This window comes from Manis pentadactyla, chromosome 4, assembly GCF_030020395.1.
Source record: "Manis pentadactyla isolate mManPen7 chromosome 4, mManPen7.hap1, whole genome shotgun sequence".
NCBI classification, from domain to species: domain Eukaryota; kingdom Metazoa; phylum Chordata; class Mammalia; order Pholidota; family Manidae; genus Manis; species Manis pentadactyla.
In genome coordinates, this window is record NC_080022.1 from 189,702,939 (window position 1) to 189,728,907 (window position 25,969).

The 25,969-nt window shown below is 61.7% G+C and overlaps 1 protein-coding gene across 7 annotated transcripts; it reads left to right on the forward strand.

Annotated features, from left to right (window-relative positions):
- On the forward strand, positions 1-25,046 carry ASPSCR1 (ASPSCR1 tether for SLC2A4, UBX domain containing). Of its 7 annotated transcripts, XM_057501853.1 has the most exons (17): positions 37-181; positions 852-878; positions 977-1,032; positions 2,217-2,331; positions 3,728-3,828; positions 9,307-9,364; positions 10,317-10,390; positions 10,810-11,245; positions 18,879-19,018; positions 19,228-19,309; positions 19,704-19,770; positions 20,609-20,671; positions 21,264-21,316; positions 24,259-24,310; positions 24,540-24,609; positions 24,687-24,862; positions 24,947-25,046. In XM_057501853.1, the coding sequence occupies exons 1-17, from the start codon at positions 80-82 to the stop codon at positions 24,958-24,960; spliced, it is 1,686 nt and encodes a 561-aa protein (XP_057357836.1). In that variant the 5' UTR covers positions 37-79; the 3' UTR covers positions 24,961-25,046. The 7 variants fall into 7 exon arrangements, 5 of the variants coding, with proteins under 5 accessions (XP_057357837.1, XP_057357839.1, XP_057357841.1 ...); XM_057501854.1 differs by lacking the exon at positions 852-878 and having other exon boundaries at positions 1-181; positions 24,687-24,861; positions 24,943-25,046; XR_008997514.1 differs by lacking the exon at positions 24,947-25,046 and having other exon boundaries at positions 33-181; positions 21,190-21,316; positions 24,687-24,790.
- Positions 25,047-25,969: the final 923 nt, after the last annotated feature.

Sequence of the window (25,969 nt, forward strand, 5' to 3'; positions counted from 1 at the left end):
GCTTCGTCCTCGCGACCGCGAGGCCGGCTGTTGCCTATAAAGTTTGACGGCGAGCCGGCGCGGGTCACGTGAGCGGAAGATGGCGGCCCCGGCAGGCGCGGGCGGTCCCGCGGTGTCGGTGCTGGCCCCGAATGGGCGGCGCCACACGGTGAAGGTGACCCCGAGCACCGTGCTGCTGCAGGTGCGACGGCGGGCTGCGGGCGGCGGGCGGCGGGCGGCGGGTCGGACGCGGCGCCGGGCCTACTCCTGAGGTTGGTTCCGGAGGGCCGCTGGGGCGGGGCCCGCGGCGGCCAATGGGCGGCCTCTGAGCGCGGTCCCGCCCACTTCCGCTCGGCGGGGCTCCGCGGGTCCCTGCGGGGTGGGGCGGGGCGCACGGCGGACGCCGAGCGCTCTCCCAGGGTAGCGGCCGGCGCCCCGCGCTCCCGACTGCGGCTGGGTGTCGGGCCTTTGTGCCTGGGCACGGATTTGCTGAGTCACTCGTTGCCTTTTGACCGGGCAGCTGGGTGACCTGGAATTCCTACCCTAGAAATGCTTATTGGGCCCTGCTCTGCAGGCGACAGTGTGCCGGCAGTGTCTGCAGGGAGGAGCCCCCAGGGTGGGGTGCAGGGGCCGTGAGCCCCCGAGGAGCTCAGCCTGCCTCCCGGGCGCCACGGGACCCTCAGGGAGAGGAGGGCGAGGCGCTGCAGGCGGGGCCCAAGTCTGAACTTTATTCTCTGGGTGAGGAGCGCTGTCCCCGAGCGTATAGGGAGAGGTCTGTGGGGATGGCCTACGGAGCCGGGTGGTGGCGCAGACCCAGTAAAGAGGGCGAGGGGACCAGCTGAGTGGCTGTTCTGTCCCGCTGTTTGTTCTAGGCTTTGGCAAAACCAGTTCACCAAGAGGTGGGCTCCCTGCCCTCGGCAGCCTCTGTGCCGCTGTGCTTGCCAGGCGGAGTGGCCAGGCAGACACCTTGGCTCACCGTCCTGCGTCTTACCTCTAGGTTCTGGAGGAAACATGCCGGCGACAAGACTTCAACCCCAGTGAATATGACCTGAAGTGAGTTTTCTCTGGCCAGGCTGCAGGGCCCTGCCTGGGTCTTAAACCAACGGAAGTTCATTTTTTCGAAGTTCTGGAGGCCAGAGGCCCCAGAGGTGTCGGCAGGGCCACATTTCCTCTAGGGCTCTTGGTCAGGACCCTTCCCGTGTGTTCCAGCTTATGGTGGCCCCATGGCTTATGGCTGCGTCCCTCCAGTCTCTCCCTCCGTGTATTGTGGCTTCTCTTCTGTCGTTTGAAAGGACCCTTGTCATTAGATTTAGGACCACCCTAATGCAGGAAAACCTTGTCTTGAGATCCTTAACTCAGTTACATCGGCAAAGAGCCTGTTTCCCATAAGTCCTGTTCATGGGCTTTGGGGTTAGGATGTTGGTGTACCTTTCTAGGGACCACTGCAGAGGGTCCTTGTGCATTCAGTGTGTGAGTTCCTGGTGGGCTCTAAAGATAGAGGAAGTGATCATGGCAAAGGGGGAGAGTCCTCCAAGCTGGTGCTTGTGGCCCTGGAGTTGTGTGGGCATTTATCCAAAGAGAGGGCTTTCACCAGATTTCCAAGGGGCTAAAAACAACAAGAGGGTCAGAACTGTGCCCTGGTCTCTGTCCCACCTGAGGAGCTTTTCACCTTCGTGGCCTGTCTTTGCACCATGGCTGTTCTCACATCAGGAGCAGAGAGGAGCTCATGGCATGAAGCCTGGTTTCTTGGGCCTCCTGCCAGGCACACTGTCACAGAGCTTCAAGCCATCTCTGTTCTTCTGTGATCTGCCTGAAGCAGTTTTAGGACTGTTCTGAGCAGAGCAAGGTGCAAGCCCTTCAGCCATTCCGTGCGTTCATTTCCAAGTCTGTGCTGGGCCTGTCGCTGCTTCCCAATCTGCAGGAGCAGCCCCCTGTTTTGCCCCAGAGGGCAACCTGTCTCCCCTTTCTCCCTTGCCCTCCCGTCTGCTCCAACCCGTGTCAGTCTCACTTTCTCTTTCCTTGGGAAGCCCCACTGTCATCCACGACCTGCCCTTTTTGTAGGCTGGCAGGCTGTGTGTGTGCTTCCAGCCTTGGGGGCACTGGCTGAGGACTTGCTGCACGGGCACTAGAGTCGCTCACCAGGTACCCTGCCCCCTGTAGGGCCGTACTGGGAGCTGGGCGGGAGCTGAGTGATGTCAGGCTCTGTGGAGCAGCCTGTGGACTCATCTGTTTCGCAGGTTTCAGAGGAACGTGCTTGACCTCTCTCTCCAATGGAGGTTTGCCAACCTACCCAACAATGCCAAGCTGGAGATGGTGCCCATCTCCCGGAGCCGTGAGGGGCCTGAGAACATGGTAGGCAGCTGTCAGGGAATGTCCGGCAGAAATACTGCCTCTGGCTTTCTCATTTGGGCTGTTTGGACCACAGGATGCTTTAGCAAGCTGAGCAAATGGAGAGGGGTTGCTGCGGGATTGGTGGAGCACAGGGCTGTGTGCAGAGGGCTCTGCAAGATGAGGCAGGACCCTCTCACCCAGTACTGCCTTCTCAGGGTCAAGCCAGGGCCACCACTCTCCTCCTTTGGTTGATGATTGGAAAAGAGACTGCTTGTTCTTTGCTCTGAATTAATTTTTGGGGTGCAGTTAATCATGCTCTCTGTCTCAGTCTGAGGTTTCTCGTTATAGTCCCCAGTAATCTTAGTGCCTGTAGAGCTCTGTGGGGGGTTGAGTGCAGCCTTGGTTCTGGGATGAGGACACGTGGTCCAGGGGTCACCTCCAGCAGGTCTTGTCTAGGCCGCAGCCCTCGTTTCTGACCCCAGCCCACTGTGTTCTGCCCCATCAGTATCTTTCAGGTCCTAGAGATGTAGTGGATAGCAGCAGGGTCACTGCGGACAGACACACAGACCCAGTGGCTGCAGTGACAGTTGCCGCTCCTGTGTGCCCCTGCCAGGCCCTTTGCTTAGTAAGCGTGTGTTTTGCCAACACTGCAAGGAAGGCTGTTTCCATCCATGTGGAGAGACCAGGAGACTTGGGCCCTGGGGCTGTTAGTCGGTTCTCCAGAGCCCACCAGGTGTCAGGTGGCTGGGACCAACTCTGACACTCTTTTATATCAAAACTGTGGTTCTCAAAGTTCCATGTGGATGGAACCCTGACTTCCCTTGGGGGCTCTTTGGGGGTGATGGGGAGACCCCGTCCCACTTTTACACAGAGTAGCTCCTTTGTTTTTTGTTGGGATTTAACAGAAATGTGTGCCTGGGCCAAATGGCAGGGTAGCTGTGATTTTGGGAACCAAGTGCTGGCTGGTCCCCAGGCTCGGCACCATGCTCACGGTGGCAGACACACTCTCATTTCCAGGGCTCTCTGCTTGTGTGCTGTACACAGGTAGTGTACCTGTCACTCGGCAGAGACGCCAGAAAGGAATTTTCCCCCTTTTGGTTATAGACTTGAGCTCCTATTTAGGAACATGATTGTCAAAAAAAAAAAAAAAAGGGCTTATAAAAGCAGTACCCTTATTAATTAAAAAAAGTTCAGAAAACAAGATATTAGTTATCTGTTGGTTTAACAAATTCCTCCAAGACCTGGCAGTTTAAGACACTACAACAAGCAAATGTGTGCAGAGGGACAGCACTTAACCAGGAGTTGGTCCCCCAGAGCCCCAAAGGAGGGGCGTGCAGTGTCCCACCTGGACCCCGGGTCCAGGACGGGACAGGCACTCTTCCTCCTGACTCTGCGTCCCGGGTCCCCACCCACTCAGGTCCGCGTCGCTCTGCAGCTCGAGGATGGCTCAAGGTTGCAAGATGCTTTCTGTTCGGGCCAGACGCTCTGGGAGCTGCTCTGCCATTTTGCACAGACCAGGTGAGTCTCGGTGAGCAGGTCCTGGGCTCTGCCCTTCTCTGGCGGGGATGCTGCTGTGGTCCCAAGCCACAACCCCGAGCTCTGCTGTGGCCCGAGACCGTGCCTTTTGGGGCTCTGGTACTGGTGAGAGGACTGGTTTGAGGTGAGAGGTTGTCTGTTACTGGCCACACCCAGCAGGGACTGGTCGCCAACTGCCTGTCTTTCTCATTGGGTTTCCTGGCACTGTGGCCGCATGCGCCATCCCTGGAACCATGAGGCTGCCCTTCCATCCTTATGGGGCCCTTAAGAGGCCCCCTGAGGGCATGGTGGGCCATGAGGGGAGCAGAGGGGTGCTTTAGTTAAGACTCTTGTGTTTTCTAGGAAAAGGAAATCTTGGTGATAACTGATGTGTGTCGGTTTCTCTCTGGTGACTAACGGTTTAAGCATCACTCCTGAACATGCCAATATGGGAGCCCTGCAAGTCTTGGCCTTCCGTTATGGTATAGACGTCGTTGTCTGCTTTTAAAGGTCTTGGCCAGCGGAGTGGAGGGACCGCGGGAGGGTGGAGAAGTCACTCTAGAAGATGAGATGGGTTAATGTGTCTCAGGCACTGAGAACAGGGGCTGGCCCTTTGGTTTTCTGCGGCAGAGGGTCTCTGGGTAGGCCTCAGGGTGACGGGGCTCCTGCAGGAAGCCTGCTCTGGTCTGATCTTGGCATACGCTGTCCCTGCTGTCACAGCAGCCAGCCTCTTGCCCTGTCCTGTCTCATCTCTGATGTGCCATGTCCCCGATGCCAGTCCTTCCTGCAGCACAGCTACAGGGATTGCTGTGGTGAGACCTGACGGTCTCTCCCTCCCCTTGTAAGCCTGGGCTGGGCCGCCAGGGCTGCCTCCCCTCCAGCCAGATTCTGCTGAGAGAGAACTTTGCCACCCCCACCTAGGTGGCCTGTGATAGTGTCAGCCCACGAAGTCTGCCATCCTCCGCAGTCCAGCGTCCACAGTCCAGCACACATGATAAGCAGCTTATGGGTTTGGGGGCAGCTGGCAGCCTGAGGATCTGCCATCCTGCCCCGTGCCTGAGGGTCAGCTGGTCTTGGCTGCCCTGCAGCCTGCCTGGGTGCATTCTCCTGGTGGCGTGTGGGGCTGTGTGTGGGGCTGTGGAAGGCCTGGGAGCTGATACTTGGAAGGGGTTGGGGCGAGGGGCACAGGGTCCCTGCCAGCCTGGCTGGGGCAGGGAGGAGCTGCAGAGCCTGGAGCTGAGTGTGAGCATGGAAAAGCGGTGAATCCAGAGGCCAGGCAGGGCTCCTGCTGACATGTTTCTAGAAAGAGGACTTGGGGGCAGGGGAGGAAATCAGTGATGTTACAGTGGAAAACAGTCTCAGAGTTGTGTTTCCAGGGTGAAAGGCCACCCAGTGCCTGGCATGCTGGGGCCTCACCCAGTGGCAGTGCTGTGAAGTGCCAGGAGGTGTGGTTGAAGAAATGGCCTCATGCGCTGAGAGAGGGTTGGCCTGGCCTTTCACAGTGCTGCCGGGAGGGCGGCCTAGCGGTGCCTTTAAGATACTGTAGGAGAGCTGTTCAAGAATTCTCTATTTGGCCAAGGTGTCATAGAGGGGTGAGGATGGAACAAAGCCACTTTCAGACACGAAAGGTCACACGCACCCACCCCACACTGTTCTCTGAGGAAGATGCTGAGGCTGGGCCACTGACACACGGGGGGGTCCACCCTGAAGGAGGGGGAGGTGGGTATGGAGCCGTTCACCTCGGAGGGGAGGAGAGCCCCCCATTTGCCATGTGCTCTGGACTTGGGTGCCCCGGGGGCCAGCATCACCAGGCCCCCATTCTCAAGGCTGTGCCCCCAAAACAAGGCTAAGGGGAGCCTGGGGACGTGGTGCTGCATGGCAGGCTCTCCCCTTGCAAGGAGTCAGCAGTGGGTACAAATAGAACAGAGCCAGTGGGCCTGCAGCAGGGATGTGCAGGGAGCAGGGCTTCCCCTGATGCTTCTGGGTTGGAGATCAGCATCCCGCAGAGCCTGGTGGGTGTGCTTGGCGGGTCCCTGCTGGCTCCTCTGCACAGGGATCAGGGTGGGTAGTGGTCCTGCCCTGAACCCCAGCATCTGGAGCAACTCACTGGCCACTGGATGCCCCACATGGGCCACACATGCCTAATTCAGAATTTTCTAGTAGCCACATCAAAAGAAAGTAGAAACAGGTGTGATTAATTTTAGGACTATGATTAACTTCACTTAACATACCCAGAATTTTACCCTTTGAACATGTATTCAACAGGAAAAAAGAGATGGACATTCTCAGTGGGTGAGAGCCCTCTGAGGTCTGGCGGTCTCTCTCAGAGCGGGCCTCCCCTCGGTTTGCCACCGCGCATGTGCTCATCTCCACTGGCCGGTCTTCTCTGCTGCTTGGGCATCTGCTGCAGGGAGAGTCACCAGGAAAGGGGCTCCAGGCCCCCCCTGCCGCTGGGTTCTCCCCCAAAGCCCTCTATTACCCACCTGATTCCATGGCTGAGCCCACAGTTCCGGTGCAGCACCATCATCCGACTGATAGTAAAAGCTGGTGTCTGTGGGAAGGGCAGCCTGTCCACATGCTTGTCTTGGGGTTGTGGGCCCCTGGGCACAGTGGGCTGCGGGGAGCTGCCCGGAGGTGGCCACCAGCCTGTGGTCACACTGAGGGTGGGTTTGCATTCTGGCCCTGGAGGTGTAGGTGCCCGGGTGTCCACTCAGAGCACGCAGGCAGTGTTCCATGTCCTTGAAAGGGCCAGAGGCTGCTTCCCTCTTGAAACTGTCCCCACTCCGTCTGCCCTGGAGGAGGAGACTGTGGCTTCTGCAGCCCAAACCTTGTCCCGGGTGGTGATGGCGTGTGAGTTGCCTGGCACCTCATGACATGGCCTCGTCCAGAGTGGGCTTCCCTGGGGCAACAGGAGCAGCCCCCAAGCCAGGTCACAGCTGGTGTTCTGGCATCGTGTTGGCAGCACCTGCGCCTGCACCTGTCCCGTCCTGCTCAGGCCCAAACAGGTGATGGACAGAAGGGGCTCCAGGTAGCTGTGTTGCTGGGGGCCTGCCTGGCTGGGCAGGCCCCCGTCCTCCAGGGAAAGGGCATCTGTAAATGTGAAGCCAGCAGGGGTGCACCTCTGCCCTGCTCGCCACCCACTGGCCTCTGGGAGTGGCTTTGCTGGCCTGAGATAGAGATACCCCTCCTGGGTCGTCTCCACCACCAGGCCCTCTGAGTCCCGCCTGCTAGCAGGGAGGCAGCTGGGCACCATGAGAGGCCCACAGGATGCCTGGCCTTGCATGACGTCCACTGGCTTTGTCTGGGAGTGGCTCAGGCGGCACAGGGGTTCCTGGAGGCCTGGCTCAGCTCTGGTGGAGGTGACTGGCACTTGAGTGGTGTCTGAGGTGGGGAGCAGTGGACCCTTGCAAGGGTGTGTGAGGGGAAGGCTCCTGATGCGCAGGGATGGCCCCTGGGCCGCTGTCCCTGCTGGCAGGCGGGAGAGCTCTGCTGACTGGCCAGGAAGGTCTGGAAGCCATTGCAGCCGCCCTGCCCCTGGGTGTGAGGCCGCCCCCTCAGGCCCTGTATGGGGAGCCTGAACCCTCTGCAGGAACCGCACTTCAAAGCTGCGGGGTGGTGTTTGATGTCCCGCGGCCCTTTGCTCTGTGCTGGGTGCATGTACCGGCATCAGTGTCCAGAGAGCAGTCAGTGAGGCAGTATCAGTCCTGCGCCCCGTCCCTAGCTGCTCTCCAGCCCCAGGCTTGGCCCACTGGCCCTCCTCTCACGTCTCCTCCGTCTTGCCTGTAGTCGGAAGAGATGGGGTTCTGGCCGGGGCTGCCCTCGGGCTCTGCTGGGGTCTTGTGTTTACCTGGCGCCTGGGGTCCCTGGATCTGGGTGGCGTGTGCCCAACGTCTTTTGGGGTATGCCTCTAGGGGCCCCGCAGCTGGCTCATTCCCGGGCAGTGTGCAGAACTAAAACCTGAAAGCAAACAGGAAACAGAGGAAAACATGCTGAGCCCGCCCAGAGGTCATGGCTCTCAGGACGGCCCAGGCCACATGCATTGAGTGTTCGTGTGTAGTCGGAGGCCTTGCTGCTTCTGGTCCCCAGCTCAGCTCCCATGTCTTCCCATCCTGACTGTGCCCATGGATTTAAGCTGCGAGGTCTGGCTGGGCGGTGCTACGCAGCCTAAGGTCACTCCAGGCCCCCTGCTTTGGCGAGCCCTGCCTCTCAAATGCTCTTCTGGAGGGAGGGCCTGGCTGGGCACTCCAGGTGTAGTCAGGGACCGTGTTTACTGGGGGCCAGTCATGACTGTGTGTTTGGAGATGCAGAAATGGCACTCCCCTGGCTGTCAGGCCTGCCGTCAGCTGCTTAAATGCCCCCAAACCTGGCTCTGCCGGCCTGCATCCTGTAAGCCCAGGCCAGGCAGCTGGGGGTGTGCAAGTGAGTGTGGGCCAGTGGACACGGTGTGTGCATTGTGCAGCTTGCAGCTGTGTGCCTGCCATCGTAAGAGCCCATCAGCTGTGCTTCCTGGGGGCCGTGCCCTCTCGCCTCAGGCTCTGATTTAGGAGGGGAGATGACATCAGCAGCCAGGCCGTGTCTGCTGTCATCTTACTGGCAAAGCATATTGAGGATGAGGGGGGGATCCGGTCTGGCCCTTGGTGACCTGCGTGCCAGCATGGAGAGCTGGGGGCCATTCGCTGCCTCCCAGATGACAGAAGTCTGTGTGGAGCCTTTCTGGAGCCTCCTGCCTGTCTGTGCTCCTGTTGCCCCCATGCCTGGTTTGTGTAACAGTGCGGCCCAGGTGCTTGGACATGCCAGCATCCAGTGCCACAGCCTCCGGTCTTCCTTGTTTTGGCGACAGTAACTTGGGTGGCTGTCACAGGCCCTCTGTGAGCCTGGCACTGGTCTGCTTGGCCACATGGGCATGGACATGCTTCATGAGGTGGCATCCCTGTCATCCTGTGCTGTGGCCCGAGGGGGAGCCAGCAGGCTGCAATTCCATCGTGAAGCTTAGGTTGAGACCCGAGGCCCTGGCCCCTCAGCACTGCCCTCCATCCTGGTGTTGCCTCAAGGCATCTGGGTGGGCGGCGTGTCATGTGGGGTGCTCGGGGCTTGGGCACCTGGGCCTCTCGTGGTCCCCTTACTAGATTCGCACCTGGATCTGCTCCTAGTGTTTCTGGGGCCAGCAACCCTCCTGCAGGTCAACTTCAGGTAAAGCCTGGGACTCATCATCACTGACTCCAGGCACAGCTGATGGTGACCCAGGACTCGTCTCGGGTGGGCTGGGGCTGCTCGTCCCCTGCCCCATGTCCTCCTTACTTTCTGAGCCTTGAGGCTTAGGGCAGGGGGAGATGCCCCCGCCATGTGCTGATGGCCCAGGCCCATGGGGCGGGCAGGGCCTCCACAGTGAGTGGTGGGGTGCCCTCCCTGGGGGGTGCCATCCTGAGGGCACCAGTGTCCCCCAATGCCAGCGGCCAGCCTGGGGTGTTTCTCTTCTGGCAGGGAGTTCCTGGAGCAGCCGTGCGAGGCAAGCCCAGTCTGCGTGTACATGAGGGCCGAGGTGGGTGATTGCCTGTGCCCCCACCGCTCCTACGCCTGCATGGGCCAGCCCCGCGTTCCAGTCTGGAAAATCCACTCCCTTGAACTCGCTTTCAAAGCAGCGGAGGGCAGACTCAGCCCTGAAGGCGTGATGTGTTTCATGGAAAAAAGCAGAACTCTGGTTCTGTTGGGATTGACCGCGGCCGCCAGGCTGCTCCCATCCTCCCTCAACGCCCTGTTTGTTTTCTCAGTGTCTCTCAAATCTCAGGTCACAAAAGTGGTTTCGTTCTGACAAATATTTGCTTTGCTCTGTGTTTTGATCTTTTTCGAAACCCAGGGCAGCGGCGTGGCGCAGGCCTGCCTGACCCCGCCTGCCGTGATGGGGACCCTCCCGGCGCTTGGTCCACTGGCTCACAGGGCCTTTTTGTTTCGACCCTGGCCTAGCGCCCTGCCCTGGCCTGGGGTGGCCACTGTTCCCATGGGGCCCCTGGCATGGATGAGAAATGCTCACCTATTCATCCCAGCTTGAGTTCCCTGACCTAAGGCTGTGAGTGGGAAGGATCTGGGGGACGTATCCTTCCCTGGAGGAGATGGACTGATGGCCAGTGTGGTCTGTCCAGTCCCTGGAGGGCTAGACAGATGGCCACATGTGGCTAACCTAGGCCTGAGCCCTGCCCCCCGGGCTTCCGATGTGGCAGGTTTGGGGGGACGGACCCAGACCAGCGAACAAATGCTTGGGCTTAGGTCAGGGTGTGGGAGGCTAGACCCAGGCCTCTTGGGGGCCAGGACTGAGCTGGGGCAGCTGGTGTCAGGACCTGGCTTGGGGGAGGCTGTGTGAGGCAGGCTTGTCAGGTTGCCCTTGGTGCCCTCAGCCTGGCTTAGTGCAAGGCCTCAGCTCGGGCCAGGTCCGCAAGCTTCGTCCTGCAGGGTGGGCGGGGTGTCCTGGGCACACCTGTCCTGTTCCTTCCTCACAGGTGACAGGCAGAGCCGCCTTGCAGGGCACGACACTGCAGTCACTGGGCCTCACTGGGGGCAGCGCCATCATCAGGTGGGGGCTCTGAGTGTTGTTGAGTGAGAAGAACAGGGTGTTGAAGGCAAGGAGGGGCACCATGGGAAGGTGAAGGGGAAGTGTGCCTGCCTACAGTCCCCACCCCTGCCCCGAGGCTCCCACCCCTGCCTGGAGGCTCCCACCTCTGCTCTGAGGCTCCCGCCCCAGGCCCCTGCCCCAAGGCTTTCCTGTTTGGGGGCTTGGCACGGGTGGGTGGGGGCATGTCCAGTGAGGACCTGCCCTCTGCTGGGGTGGGGCGCTGCTTTCCTGGGAGGTGGGGCCGGACGGAAAAGGGGCTGTGGTGGGCCCTCAGGCCTTGAGTTCAGTTTGGCTATCACCAGAGGGTAAGGTGCCGGGGCTGTGGGCTGGTGGGGTGGTCTCTGCGTCTACAGTGTCGCTTGCTCTCTGGTCCCCACCAGGTTTGCCATGAGGCGATGTGACTCTGCTAGCAAGCAGGAGCCTGGGGTCCCCCGGATGAAAACCCCAGGCGGCCCAATGGCCTCAGTGCCGGCTGACCAGGCAACCAGCAGCCCCCTGCTGCTGCTGGACCTGGCGGGGCTCCACCAGGGCGATGTGAGCCACCAGGACGAGGTGGGCGCCTCAGGGACCAGCTGTGCGGATGGCCGGGCCCCAAAGCCGGTGAACACCCAGGCGAAGCCGATCTCCAAGGAGCCTGCCCCAGCCTCCTTTGTTCCTTTCTCGGGTGGGGGACAGCGCCTGGGGGGGCCCTCTGGGTCTGCGAGGTCTCTGATGTCACCTTCAGCCAAATTGCCCAAGACCTCCTCCAGCCCCGGAGGCCCCTCGAAGCCGAAGAAGTCGAGGCCCGGCCAGGAGCCGCAGCGGGTGCAGGAGCTGGTAAGGGGCTGGTGGGGGGCTCGTTCTCCTGACCACTGGCCAGCCCAGGGGACAGGGTAGCTGGACGTGTTTTGTCTTCTCAGGGAAGTGATTTTTTGGTTTTGTTTTGTCTTGAATCAGCTTAATTGTGGTGCCACTTTAGATGTACGATTTGATTTTGACAAACTCATATGTCCTGGTGACCACGGTCACAGCCAGGGACCCACATCCCTGTGGGGCTCTGACCCCTCCCGTCACAGGCAGTACCACGGGACCACTGCTTCTGCCTCAGCAGGGGTCTTGACCAGCTTTTGAAATGAAGGTGGCTTTGGCATTGATTGCCCCATGCCGCATCTGCTCCTGAGCCACTTGTCCCCACAGCTTGTTGACCGGCTGGCTTGCCACTAGGCACTTTAATGTCTGGCCGTGCAGCGGGAAGGCGGAATTTGCTCCTCAGAGCCGAGCAGGTAGATGTCGCCTTTTCAGGTGGGACTCCTGCCCGCCGGCCATGTCGCTGTGCTGGGAGTGGGGAGCACAGCCTTCGCTGGGACAAGTGAGTGGATGGGGTGCATCTAGGCCTTGGGGGGCCTTTGCTCCACCAGCTTCCCTCTGGTCCACTCTGTCCAGGTACAGTCGTTGCATGAGCACCACTGATGGCAGGTTTTGCAAACGGTGCTTTGTCTCTGTGGTGCAGATGCATCTCTGACTCCAGTTGTCACCTGGGCCTGCTTGTCCCTGGCCTCACACTCTGCTCCCACATTGACGCCCACCCCCTTCCGCCTCTGTGACCACACACCCACTGCGTGGTGGATCACACTGAGCACACTGCTTGTCCACAGAGCATTGGCACTCTCAGGCGGGCGGCCGCTCCTTGCTCTGCAGGAGCCAGGCTTGTGGTCTGGGCAGGTTCTTGGTGTCACACCAGTGTCCATCTTCCCCGCTGTCTGGTGGTGCCAGCCCCTAAGGCTGCCCCTGGTCCTTGGGCTAGGCTGATGTTGCCTGGCTCCTGCTGGGGCCAGTTGCAGCCTTACCCTGGCTCTGAGGGCCCCATGGGGCTGGTTCTCACCTGGGTGTTGGTGCAGGCTTCCCACTGGGTTGTCTCTGGGACTGTCACCCAGCTTCCCCCGGCATCTTTGGGCAACTGCAGCAGGTTGGGGTTGGCCCAGATGCCATGCCGTTGGGCAGGCCTCTGCGCCACTGCTCACCATCGCATGTCCTACGGGACTGATGTGAGATGTTTCTGGGATAATGCCATTGGTGGAGGAGGGCTTGTCCAAGCAAGGACGGACGACACGTTGTGTCCCGGTGGTGGTAAGTGGGCCTGTGCTCCTGATGAGTCCCTGCAGTTTCTCAGTTGCAGCTGGGGTCTCTGCAAATAACATGAGTTTTCTCTTTCTTTTATGTCCTTATTTCTCCTGTTGGTTTCCTCATTGTGCCGCAGTGACCAGGTGTCCAGCATCTGCTGAGTTAGTAGTTTTAGTGGGCATCCTAGTCTTGACCTTGATCTTGAGGGAATAATCTGCAGTTTATCTGCAAAGGGTGATGTGTGCCCTGAAAAGCTCTGGCAAGTTGAAGGAGTTTCTGTTCTTGATTTTCTGAGAGCTTTTTTGTCACAGGCAGGTGATGAGCTTTATAGCTTTTTCTGCATGGAGATCATTTTGTCCCTCCTTTCTCCTTCAGTTCATGCGGGTGGTGAGGTTCTGGAGAGAGTTCCTTGGTTGGGCTGTCTTTGCAGTCTGAAGATGGGTCCCGCTTCCGTGGCGCCTCCCCTGTAGCTGGGTCTTTAGTCCCGACTCGCTCAGTGTGGTCCAGTCCGTACCCCCAGGAGGTGCAGCAGAGGTCCCCGGGCTCAAGCTGCCTGCCTTCTTCTCTTCTGGAGCCCCCTCCTCGCTCAGGCCTCCAGGTCACCCCCAGGAGGGTGGAGGGCAGCTGTGCCTGTGGGGGGTGGGGGTGGGGGGTGCTTGGCCGGGGGACAGAGCCTGAGTGCCTACTGAGGGTAGGCAGCCAGGACTTTCTCCTGCTCCCTTGGTGTGTCCGTGCCGAGTGGACGGGGGAGGGGGCGTATGCCACTCCTTTGGGGACCACACTGGCTTTTACACTGACGTTTGGGTCATGTTAGATGCCAGGATGCAGCCCCCAGCCTCATAGCTTCCATCGCCTGGGGCCAGAATCAGGAGCTGAAAGTAGACCCATGTGGTTGGGGTGACCTGGGGTGTTGGGAGGGCCTGACTTCTCTGGCCTGCTGGTCCTTGGCGACCCTGGGTTTGGGGGACTGACAAAAGCTCAGGCTGGTTGGCTCTCCCACCCTAGAGGTGGTCAGCACGTGGTCTGTGGTTTCTGGGCCACTTGCTCCCTGTGACCCAGGCAGGCCCTGGTCCTCTGTGCCCTGTGGGGGTGGGGGTGGTTTAGGTTTGTGCCTGCCGGTAGGCGGCTGCTGCCCAGGCACAGGATCCCAGCCCATCCCCAGCACAGACCCCAGGGCCCCCTGGCAGGAGGAGTCCGGGGAGGGTGCACCGGCCACCAGCAGTGTGTGCCTTTGATCTGCGAGCCCTAGCAGCTGGCTGGTTGTGGGGCGTCCCCCGCCCGCCCGCCCCGCGCCTCCTGTCACTAACAGCCGCACACCCAGAGGGCTGGCCGGCCACATGGTGTCTGCTTTGTGTCCCTTTCCAGTCCTGGGGGAGGGGAGAAGGGAACAAAACAGAACTTCTGGGGGAACTTCAAAGGTGCGCGTTAGTGATCAGAAGAGTGTCCAAGTTTCCCATTAGTGATTTGCCTGTGTGTGGTTTTTGGATTTAAATAGTCAGAAGAGACAGGATAAAATATAGGCAGGTTCTCGGCCGAAGTGGGATGGTTTACAGACCCGGGCGGCTCCTGCCTTTGATGTTGAAACATTAATTATTAGAAAGTAGTTTTACTGGCCATCAGACCCGGGTGCCGCCAGGGCTGGGCTGTCCTGCAGCCCCTGGCCTGTCTTTTGAAGTCCTTCCTCTGGCCCCGGGAGGCTGCCCTGCAGCTCTGCACGCGGCTGGGCCCGATCCCAGCTGGCGCCCCCAGCACAGCTGGGCTGGGGCCCCCAAGCAAAGGCCCTGACCTCCTGGGCACGGTGGGCAGCTGATGACAGTCTCCTTTGCCTTCCCCTCTCTCTCAATTGGGTAGTCGCGCCTCCTAGCGGTGGGGACCCAGGGACTTCTCAGGTCTTGCACCCCCGTTTCAGGGCAGGTATCAGGCTTCCCCGGGCTGCTGCTGCTCCCTCATTCCCTGCAGGTCCAGAACAGGAGTGGCTGGGAGGAGCCTAGCCGAGGTGTGGGTCAGAGCAGTGCAGAGCGCAGACCCTTGTTGCCCTGACACCCCTCTTGGCCTGGGGTGCCTGCCCGTGACATCCCCCCAGGAGCGCACTCTGCCTTCCCCAGCAGGTGGGCCTGAGGCGTGGCGTGAGCCTGTTCCTGTCATGCCAGTGGGTCTGGGGCAGCCTTCTGGGCCAGGGCTATGGCACAGCCATGGCCCTCATTGGAATTCCCACTGAGGTCTGTTGGCAGATGGGTCAGCAGTTTTAAAGGCACCAGCCAAGCTCTGTGGCCGTTACTGAGGCCTGGTGATGGGCAGGTGCCCTCCAGCCGCCTCTGTCCTGTTGTGCCCCAGCCACAACTGGGCATAAGGGAGAGACAGACCCCCAGCCTGCGAGCTGCCGTGGACCATGGCCGTGCAGGGCACCGCAGCCCCCAGAGCTGCCCAGGCGGGGGCCAGGTGGCCTCCTGTGGTCTGGGGCCTGGGGTTGCGCTTGAAGGCCCCCATCCCAGTCCTAGCCCTTTGGTCTCTTGTGGTTCCTCACCACTCCCTCCGAGGCCTGCTGACCTTGGGCTGACCTCCCCAGGCCCCCAGGGGCAGCTGACTGGCCTGCAGATGAGGAGAGCCCCGCCCCACACCCTGTGTACTTGGGGGGTTTCACGTGCTTTACCCTCGGTGATACACTGCAGGCCACACTCTGACACGGGGAGCCACTCAGTTTCAGAGTGTGCCTGTGTCGTTGCCACAGCCCAGCACATAGCCACCCTGTGCTTTTCTTTTTAAAAAGCTTCTCTTTCCTTTTGTTCAGAAGGGTGGGCAGCCAGAGTGGATATTGTTCCCGGGCCTGGGCAGGTACTGTCTGCCTGGTGCTGGCTGGTGGGTTTCAGACCCGTCCCGTCCCTCTGCAAACATGGAGTCCAGGGCCTCAGTGTGCAGCTGGGGTCAGCCTGGCCTTGCGCTCTGCTGGCCCTCCCTGCCTGGTCTCCTGGAGGCTTCCATGTGCTCCGGGCTCCCTCCAGAGGGCAGCCGGCTCTCGAGTAACTTGGGAGGTTGGCCGGCCTCCCTCCTGTACTGATTCATTTAAACTCCAAGCCTCGAGGGGAAACGTTTCACATTCCCTCTCACCAGAACCCTTTGTCAGAGGGCAGTCCAGGCGAGGAGTGAGGCGGGAGGAAACGGGAACCTCCCAGGAAAGCTGGAAGGTCTGGGCTTGAGGTCACCTCCAAATGGTTTCATGTTTTTTCTCCGTGTGTCATCATGTCCTGGAAAATTACTGTCAGGAAAATGAAGCCTTAGAGGCTAGGCCACTTCCGACGTGAAAGGACTGTGTGGCCAAGTGGGTTCTCAGCCCCTCGTGTGGTGGCCGCTGGAGCACGTGCACCCAACTGTCCGCGGATGCGTCGGGCCCACGTCTTGGGTCCCCTGCCCCCTGCCCTGTGCTGGCCGTGCAGGCCTGGGTGTAGGTGGTGCCCTCTGCCTTCCCCTTGGGTCTCCTTTGCAGGCCCGCCCTGGTGTGGCAGGGGCTTTCGAATTCACCTGTGGCCGTCACAGCTGGCAGTCAGTCACCGAGCCCCTGCCTCTGGACAGCTCCCGTGTTGGCCGTCGTCTCTGCAGCCGCCACCCGGGGCCGCCTCTGAGCATCGTCCCTCCTGCATGCTTCCCATGCTCTGGGCCCAGGGCCACTGGACCAGTCCTCTTTCTCCATCCACCTCCCCCCTCTGGTTTTCTGGATGTTCTGTTAAACCCTCCGTGCAGGTGGGGGCCTGGGAGAGTGGGGCCTGGGGCCTCACTTTGGAAGGACCCATTTCTCCAGGCCCAGCCTTGGAGCCCACAGGTACCAGCACCTTCACCAGGGTCACAGCTGGGCGAGGTTTCCTCACCCGTCATGCGCAGTCACAGTCGGCCCCTGCCCCATGGGCTCAGACCCTGCACCGTGTCCTCATCGTTTTCCCACAGCATCTAGGGCACCGGGGAGGTCCTGGCTTCGTGCCTGTCCTGCCCAGTTGCAGCTTCCCCAAGCCCACCTCGCCCAACATCCCCTTCCCCACGGCAGCCCCCTTCTCTGCAGTTGAATGGGATTCTCCCCTGGCTGCTCCCCTGGTCACTTGGCAGCAGGGAGCCATTCCTACCAGCCAGTCCAACGTGTGCCTGCTCTTGTGGGCCAGGGCCCACCTGGGGCGGGACATGGTGGTGGCTCTGGGACTCGGGTGGTCTGGCCCCTGGCTCTGGTGGGCAGCAGAGGCTCGTTGGAATCCTGGCTTCTCTGCCCAAAGGGAAGGGAGGCCCAGGCAGGGTGGCGTGAGGGAGGGAGTGGGGGTGGAATGTGTCCCCAGGCAGCTCCTCCCAGCCTCTGGGTCTTGGGGGTCCTGGAGGAGTCCTGGGGGTCTCTGGGATGTGGGCTCTTGGCTTCTGTGTGACAGAGAAGAGCCTATTGTGCAGGATGGGAGTCCAGAAAGGGACCTGTTGCCCAGTGGGGATTTGTCAGGTGTTTTTCTGACCAAAAGCCAGTGGCTCCTGAACAGCGTGAAGCCAGTGGCTGGTGTCACCTGCATCCGCACTCTGGGAGTGTCTCAGGGAAGGGCTGTGGGCTTCAGGGTAATCTGCAGTGCCAGTGGCCTGTGTCCTCCCAGTCGCCCCCGAGCCTGTGCCCATGGTGCCCAGGAGGCCAGAGTCAGGCTTTGTTTGGTGCCATGGACATGAACTGCGTGTCTCATGATTGCTGGGTTCTTGGGTAACTCGTGAACCTGGGACTGGGTCCTCCAACGGAGGGACCTGGGCAGAGCAGCCTTGGGGCCTGCTCATCAGTGGACTCTGTGGGCAGTGCCCAGGAGCCTGGCACTTGACCTGGTGGGTTCTGGCAGGCACGCTCTCGTTCTGCTCTTGCCCACCCCCAGGAGCCCAGGCGAGCTTTTGGCCCTTCTGGAATGCAGGTGCCGTGGCTGTGGGGGGCAGCCTGGCACCTGGCATCTTGTAAAAAGCTCTGGCATGGACTGCCAGCAGTGGCTCTAGGGCGCTTTTGGCTTTCAAGGGGCAGCCCCAGAGCCTCTCGGTCCGCCACCTACTGGCCCCGCTGCCCAGACTCCAGCCAGCCCTTACTGGCCACTCTGTCACCCCAGAATCAGAGGGTCTTCCTGGCGACAGCCCACCCCCCTTCCCTGAGGGAGAGCTCCGCCGTAAGGGGGTGCAGCTGTGTACTCGGTGGACTGCAGGGGCCTGCCTGTGTGGACAGCCAGGGCCTTGACGTGGCTGGGGCAGCCCTGGAGACCCAGCAGCTGTGTTGGAGAAGCAGGTCCCTGAAGGCTGGGCAGACCTCAGACCTGGCCCTCGACTGACCTGGGCCTGGCCATGGCAGCGTGGTGGGTCTGTCTTGAGGGCAGTTGGGCCGTGGCCAGGCCGGGCTGGGTAGGAGGCTGTGGGAAGGCCGCCAAGGAGGTACACATGTCCCCAGAGCTTGCCAAGCCCGTTGGTATTAAGAAGCAGGTGGGATTCCAGCACCAAGGTGGGGTGGGGAGGTGAGGGCAGAGGGCGGCTGTTTTGTGCAAGGGAGGACAGGGTGTGGTGTGGGACCTGCCAGCTCCCCTGGACACCTTGGTTGGGTAGCCCCAGAGGTGTCCTGCCCCAATGTTGAGAGGGCTGCACTGGCCAGTTACCCACCTGGAGGCAGGACACGCCCTGCCTTGTAATCTCCATCACAGTTGCTGCCAATCAGGAGTGATACTGTCTGTATGTCCCCAAGGTGGGCAGGGGGCAGGGCCTAGCTGCTCCCCCGGTGAGGGGGAGGGGTCAGCCTGGCTGTGGGGCAGCAGGCAGGTCCTGCCAGACCTCTAATTTGGGGGCTGTTGTTTCCCTGACCCTCCCGTGGGGTCTCTGACGTGGCCTCGACTGGGCCACTGTTTCCTGAGTTGTTCCCCATTTGGGGTTGGCAGGCAGCTCTATGGGCCTCGTGGGGGCACCCCCCATGGAGACAGGAAGTGAGCATAGGAGCTGCTGGGGGCGGCTGGCCTGTGGAGCTGCCACTGACCTTCCCAACCCCTGGCGGCGAGGGGAATGTGGGGCCCGCCAAGCTGAGACCCCAGGGCCCTGTGTCTTGCTGGTGAGCAGCGGTCTGGGTGGGCCCCAGAACTGCTGCACAGGTGGGCATGGAAGGAGCGGCTGGAGTCCCGGACAGGCTTGGTCTGGGTGGGGTCCCCAGCCCGCTGCCCACCCCCCACCCCGGAGACCGGGTCCTGGCCACAGACTGATGGGCGTGGGCTCGGGTCGGGTCTGTGTGGCTGCTCCAGCTGTGGAGCCTGGATGGTCCAGCTGCACAGACTTAGGAGCCTGGGGCCTTTCTGGCGCCCTGCATCAGCTGAGCCCTCTGCCCATCCAGCCGGTTGACCGAGACCCCGTGGTGTGCCACCCTGACCTAGAAGAGGGGCTCCAGGCCTGGCCTGCAGATCTGCCTGACGAGTTCTTTGAAGTGACTGTGGATGATGTGAGAAGACGCCTGGCCCAGCTCAGGAGTGAGCGGTGGGTGCACACTTGGCCCCTCAATCTCGCTCTGACACCCAGGCCCCCAGCAGCACCCTGGGGGTGTATGGCCCATAGTCTTGTCTGGCCTGACCTGGGGAGCAGGCAGTGGAGCCGGGTGGCAAAGGAGTGGTCTAGAGTCCAGCTCGTGGGGTCCTTCACCCTGGCTGGGGAGACCCCAGACCTTCACGAGACCCCCTGCCCTGCAGGAAATGCCTGGAGGAAGCCCCCTTAGTGACCAAGGCCTTCAGGGAGGCTCAGATGAAGGAGAAGCTGGAGCGATACCCCAAGGTATGCAGAGGGGCTCTGGGCTGTGGCTGCCTGTGGACCCCCAACGAGCATCCAGCTGCCTCACCTGCACTCTGCCAGCCATGGTTGGGCACAGCCACATTACTGAACCAGCAGTCCCATTTTACAACAAAACCGGCATCAGTGTGTTTTTACTAATGCACGTAGGGGTTATTGACCAGTCCTGTGTCTGTCCCGGGGCCCTGGGAATGGAGGCCTCAGCTCTGGCTAGGAGCGTGGTGGGCATGGGCCTCCCACCAGGACTCCTGCCTGCCCCAGCCCTGGGATCTCCTGGCCCAGCTGGAGGGCTTGGCCCTCGTGGGCTTAGGCCTGCTGCCACCCCATGCCTGGGCTGGGCTCTGGCGTCCTGCTGACAGCTTGGCTTGTCCTGGCTCAGGTGGTCCTGAGGGTCCTGTTCCCTGACCGCTACATACTACAGGGCTTCTTCCGCCCCAGTGAGACAGGTAAGCGGCCCCACCTGGGTGTCCAGAAGAGTGGGGAGCTCTTTGAGCTCCTCCTAGCTCCTTGTGGATTGTGGGACCTCATCCGCCTGGCCTGTGGGCTGCAGGGAGAAGGATGTTTTTGGGTCACTTTTGCTCCTGGGACAGGCAGCAGGCTCTGAGTCTGCAGAGCGTGTTGGGGGTGCAGGTGCAGGCCTAGGACCAGGCCGTGCCAGGTTCTCACCAGGCCAGCCCAGTGGTACCTGAACATGCAACCAGGTAGGCCCAGGTGGGATAAGGGCACCTAGAGGGAGGATGGGCCTGGGACCCACCACGTCCAGCAACGGGGTCTCTGGCCCAGGGCTGCAGCCCACCTGAAAGGCAGGCAGCAAGGCCATCAGTTCTGAGTGGGGTCCTTGGTGATGTGTACCCTGGACAGTGGGGGTGACAGGCAGGCCCCAAGGTCCCCAGGGGTGCTGTGTGACAGCGCCCTGCACCCAGGCAGGGCCTCCCTGGGGCAGGACTTAGAACTGGATGGTGGGCAAGGCAAGAGGCCATGTGGGGGGACACTCCTGCAGTTGGGTGGGGTCCAGGTGGCAGCCTGCAGCGCAGTCCAGCCAGGCCATGCGTCTCGCAATGCCGGGGAGGGGCAAGCTTGACTTCCGGCCCCCTGGGCCTGAGGGTCAACATGAGGATGGCAGTGCCATCCCTGGTGCCTGAGGCCGCGTGCCGGGGCTGCCTGGCCCATAGGGTGGTAGCTATGCGCAAGGCGGCCCGGCTCATCCCGCCCCAAAGTGGGGTTGGCCCCAGGGCCTGAGTTGGGGCCGCAGCATGCGTGTACATCCTGCCCTTCCCTCTGCAGTGGGGGATCTGCGGGACTTTGTACGGGACCACCTCGGGAACCCTGGGCTGCCGTTCCACCTGTGTGAGTGTCCTCGGGGACCACCTGCCTCGGGCCCCAGCCCTGGGAGCCCCCTTGCCCCCAGCTGGGGCTTGGAGCAGCTTCTCCCATGGGAGTAGTGTCATGGGATAGGTGGGTCCTGCAGCCTGGCCCACCTTACTGTGGTCGGCTCACTGGTGTTCCTGGCTGAGTCCAGGGACCTGGGGAGTCAGAGAGGGAGGTTGGCTTTGTGCCCCTTCTGCCCCTGGCCTGACCTCTCCTGGGTCCCCCAGCAGCTGCTGGGAGGCTGAGAGAGTGGCTGGCCTCCCTCAGGGCATCTGGGTAGTGAGGGGTGGGCTGCCTGAGTGCACGCACTGCACTGGGAGCTCTGTGGGTGGGGGTCTCCTGCAGGGGAACTTCCCCAGGCCACCCGGCCTTGCCCCTCACCATGGTTTCTGCAGCAGCAGAGAGGTGGGCAGAGGGCTGTGAGCTGAGTGGGTTCTTCAGAAGTGCCCTCCGGTGGAGGTCTTGGCCTGAGCCTTCCCGCCCGCCCTTGCACCTAGTTCTCCCTGGAGAGTGTGGCCAGGGATCCAGGGGGCCAGTGCCTCCTGACACCGACAGCAATCTCCCTCCACAGTCGTTGCTCCTCCTAAAGCCATCCTGGATGACCAAGCACTGACCCTCTTTCAGGTACGGCTGCTGGGGATGGGTGCTGGGCCCCCCCTTGAGACGGCAAGGCAGGGCTGCTGGAGGAGCCCCTGAAAGGTCGGGGATCGAAGGCCTGGGCTGCAGGTGGCCAACTGCTGGGGCTGCTGCTGGTCTCGCCTTTCCCCTAGGACTCTGGCCTCTGCTGGCAGTGCCATGGGGGGCAAGTCTCCCTGCAGCCCTTGTGTGATGACCATCGACTCAGCGCCCTGCGGGGCTGCCTTCCAGAACCCAGAGGAATATCCTGCCCATTAGTCCCTGGGAGGCTAGCCTGAGGCCTGCCTCCCCAACCCTCTGGCCTAATGGTTTCCTCTTCAAAGCCTCCTCAGATATTTTAATGAGTAACAGAGGCTGGCCTTTGTTAAGTGGCTGGAGGCCCTGCAGAGGTCTGAGTGGGATGAGGGGGTCTGCTTGCCTCTTGGGGATGCCACCGTTGTGGGAAAGATGGGGCAAGACAGGCAGAGAGGAGAGAAGTCAAGGTGGAGGGAAGGGGCTGTGCCCCCTCCTGCCCCTGTTCAGCCTTCTGCAGCCCCTGGGAGCCCCAGGGGTACTGGGCCTCTTTCCTCTGCCAGCCCTGCTCCGCCACCCACTGCTGGCCAGCCTGTTGATAAACATTGAATTTGGAGATGCTCTAGGATGGAGGGGAACCAGTGCCCAGGCACTCCCCTCCAATCAGGAGCCCTGCGGGTGTTGCCTGTCCCGCCCACGTGGCCTGATTCCCAGTGACACGGTGCCCCCTGCTACCAGCAGCTGTCTCCTTTCATCCCTCAGCTTGGCCTGGAGCCGCGGGGCCTCTGCACGGGTGGTGTCCCTACCCGCCGCGATCAGAGAGCTGGCAGGGCTCAGGGAAGGAAGCTTTCCTCCCTCGCGTGGGTGAGCAGGCGCGGCAGCCGCCGGCTTTCACGTCCCTGGCAGGGCCAAGCTCTGGCTGCTGGCTGCCTGGGGGGCTGCCTAGGGACGGGCCTTATGCTCCAGAGACTGACAGCCTGGGTCGGTGTGTGGTTTTTGGCTGCTGGATCAGGAGAGAGAGTATTCGCCGGGAGAGGCAGGGGGTGGGGACGAGGGTGGAAGGGTGCAGGGGATTCAGTCTGTGGGCACAAAGGCCCCAACACCCCACATCAAACTCGCTTCCTGGGCCTGAGGCCTGCTCACTGCTGGCGCTGCCCTGAGCCCCAGGGGCTCCACCCCTGCGCACCGTCCTGCCCAGCACTCAGGCCTTACCCTCAGTGTGCCCCAAAGACCGCCATGACTTGTGGGGGCCTCTCAAGCCTGAAGAGAGCCGCAGACCCTCCCTCTTCATGGTCGTATGTGCCGTCCATCCTCCCCTGGTTTGGCTGTGATCCCAGAAGACACAAGCCAGCAGGCAGGGTGCTTCTGGCAAGTGCCAAGGGGAGGCAGGGCATCCAGGTTCTAGAGGGGCCTGGAGGACCCTATGGCCCCACAGCTCCCAAACTGCCCTGCTTGGTGGACTTGGGAGAAGTTCATGAAATGGGAATATGCAGCCACGTGCAGTGTCGTGAGGGTGGCCCTGGGGCCTGGTAGGTCAGCTGAGTCAGGGTTTGGCCACACTGGGCCACCGAGGAAGACTGGGGCTCTATCTCCCTTGTACCCGCGTCCTGCTTCCTGGCCATCCCCCAGCTTCAGGCACTGCCAGGGCCTTGGGCAGACTGCAGGAACCCCGTAGGCTGCCCCTCCACACAAGGCTTTGATCCCTGGTATTGTGATGGAGTCTCAGGGCTGACAGCCCTTTCCTGGGGCCCTCGGCTTTGGCTGTGGTCCCAGCATTCCTAGGCCTGGCCTCTGAAACTTGCTTTAGTTAATGCCGCCACCCTGACTCCCAGAGCAGGGAGGATTCTCTCAGCTGGCAGTTGTGACCCTTCCACCATAGGCTGAGGACACAATCTGGGGCCAGCTTCGGGGCTTGCAGCCACAGTCCTTGGGATGGGAGTTCTGGGGCCCTCTGCCTACAGCCCTGACTCTACACCTGGTCCAGCCCCAACCCTGGGAGGTCTCCAGCAGCATGTCAGGGGACACGTGACCCATCCTTGTCTGGCACCTGTGCAGGTGGGGCCGGTCCTTGAGCAGGAATTTCGTGCCACCAGCTCCGTGGAACCCCTGGAGCTGGCTGTGGAGACCCTGGTATGAGGGGCTCTGTGCTGGCTTGGCACCAGCTCTTCCCTTACCAGGTTGTAGTGCCCAGTCAGGGAACCTGAGCCCGGTCTCCCAGGGTCTTGGCTCTTGGACTCGTCAAAGGTTGCAGACCTGGGCGGCAGGAGCCACTCAATGCAGTGGTTCCAAGACCCCCTCTGCACTGCTGATGGTCCCCCAGTGGTCCTCTGGTCACCTGTGCAGCTGCTTCCAGCGCATCTGGGTGCTCCCCAAAGCCTGAAGCATGCACCTGGCTGCCTCACAGACCCTTGCACTCTGTCCTTTGAGTGACATGGCCATTCATCCCCAAACCCCCATCCACGCAGTTCTGTCTGCCTGTTTGCTCTGCCCTGCTGGTCTCCTGCAGCCTCTTCGGGATGTTAACTGTTCACCTCAGAAACTGGGCTGGAGGGAGAAGTGGCAATTCAAACACTGCAAAGAGCTTCCTTTTCAGCTGGTGACGGGCTGGCTCTAGAATCCCCTGTGGTCTGATGCTCGGTCTGGCTTGTGCTGGGATTGGTGCCAGAGGAGGGGCAGACCGAGCTTGGCTGGGGGAGCTAACGGGCTGGGTAGAGGACTGTGGCCATTGGAGGGGTAGAGGTGGGGGGGCTTAGCCCTTTCTGGCGGAGTCCTGGGCCTGGTGAGTGTGGCTTGCCTACAGGTGCAGCCCCTACAAGGCCACCTCAGAAGCAGGATGCAGCCCACCCTGCCGGCCTCTGTCCATAGTGCCCACCTGGCACCCACCGGGTCCCCTGAGCTCCTTTCTTTCCTCCCTGCAGGCACACCTCTTCCCTGCTGCCCTTGTGCACTTCGGAGCTGAGGAGCCGGCAGGTGAGGGAGGGCCCCTCGCTCTGCCTCCTGATGCCGGCCAACCCTGGGCCCTGTGTCCTGGCTTGTCAGATGCCCCAGAGCAGGGCACTTCCTTTGGGTCTGGGAGGTAGGCCAGTGGGCCTGATATACCCCTCCCTCCTGTTGGGCCGTGCCCCCTCCCAGGGCAGAACAGCAGTCGGGTGGTGGGCCCCGCTCCTGATGGCTTGATGGCAAGCCGGGCTTCCTGCAGGCCTCTACCTGGAGCCCGGGCTGCTGGCACACACGGTCTCCCCATCTGAGGCTGACATGCTCGTGGCCAGGTGAGTGCTCATCGTAAGATGGGGACAGCTCATCACCATGGTGCCCACCACCTTGTCCTCCGGCATTCTGTCCACAGGTGCATGTCCAGGGCTGCTGGGATCCCACCCCTGCTGCCAGCCCCTGACCCTGTACCCCTTGAGTTGGAGCCACCTACTGAGGAGGGGACAGTGGGGTCCCCTGAGCCCAGCCCTGGGGTGGCGCAGCCTGTGAGGAGGGATCTAGGCAAGGTGCCCAAGTGGCTGAAGCTGCCAGGTACTATAGGGGGTGGCCTGGCCGGGAGGGGCTGCTGGGCAGGAGCCGGGACCCTGGAAGTCACCTCACGTGTTTGCATCGCAGCCGGCAAGAGGTGAGCGCCGCCAGCCTGCAGGTGCCCACTTTGTTGGCCACAAGACGCCTCCCCACCCTGAGTGCGAATAAAGGCGTGAGCTTCTGGAGACCTTCCTGTCTTCTCTCTCTGGGAAAGGGTGCCACCCAGCCCTCGGGGCTGGAGCTCCCAGGCCCAGGCCTCCAGCTGGATCCCAGGGCTGCCAGGGGGGCCACTTTCCTTTGAGCGAAGGCACAGGTGGCGTGCTTGAGCCAGCGGCTGCCTCCAGCCTCCCCGCTCCTCTGGAGCACAGGGGTGGGGAGCAAGCCGACAGGCACCACCTGCCTGACTGCCTTGGGGGTACCCCGTCATCTCTGGCAGGAGGGGATTGGCCGGCCTGCCTGGGGCGCCCTGGTGCCCCGCCCACCCTCCCCATCAGAGCCACTTCAAAGTGGCTGCGGGCACGGGTTCTGGCACTGGCCTGGCCGCCAGCCTCTCCCTTCAGGTCTAATTACTTCCACATGCTCCCTGGCTTTGAAGCCCAGAGACTCCCTGAGGGGAGGGGGTGGGGGCAGAGGCCGGGAAGGGGGCAGGGATGGAGGGAGGACTTGCCCCTCCGGTGGCCGCCTCAGGTGGGGCGTTTGGGTGGGGGGGTGGAGATGCCCCTGCAGGTCCTCCCAAGGCTCCTCTGGTCCCTGTGGCAGGCGGGTGGCTCAGTAAGGGCAGCTGTTGTCCCACCAGTCCCTCCACCAGTGGACTGTGTCCTGTGGCTCTGTGTCCCCAATTCCTTGGGCACTGGGCCCAGACCCCTTGGGTGTTTCCCGTCCTGGGCTCTGATGAGTCACAGCAGCCTTCGGAACTAAAGGGATGTGGGTGCTGCGGGGTGGGGAGGACAGGGTTCAGGGTGGTCCAGCTCTTGGCGTCCAAGGGCAGCCAGACCTCCCGGACAGCCTCTAGCAGGAGTGCCTGGTGGGCACAGCCCCGAGGCAAAGGCAGGGCCCCCATGGCCTGTCTCCAGGACTCCCACCCTGCATGGCGGGTCATTCGTGTCAGCA

Bases quoted from the DNA above. Each gene is read 5' to 3' on its own strand.
- ASPSCR1 (XM_057501853.1), top strand. From the start codon at position 80: ATGGCGGCCCCGGCAGGCGCGGGCGGTCCCGCGGTGTCGGTGCTGGCC. The intron at 11,246-18,878 runs GTAAGGGGCTGG...CTGCCCATCCAG, and splicing joins CGCAGCGGGTGCAGGAGCTG to CCGGTTGACCGAGACCCCGT. The intron at 19,019-19,227 runs GTGGGTGCACAC...CCTGCCCTGCAG, and splicing joins GCCCAGCTCAGGAGTGAGCG to GAAATGCCTGGAGGAAGCCC.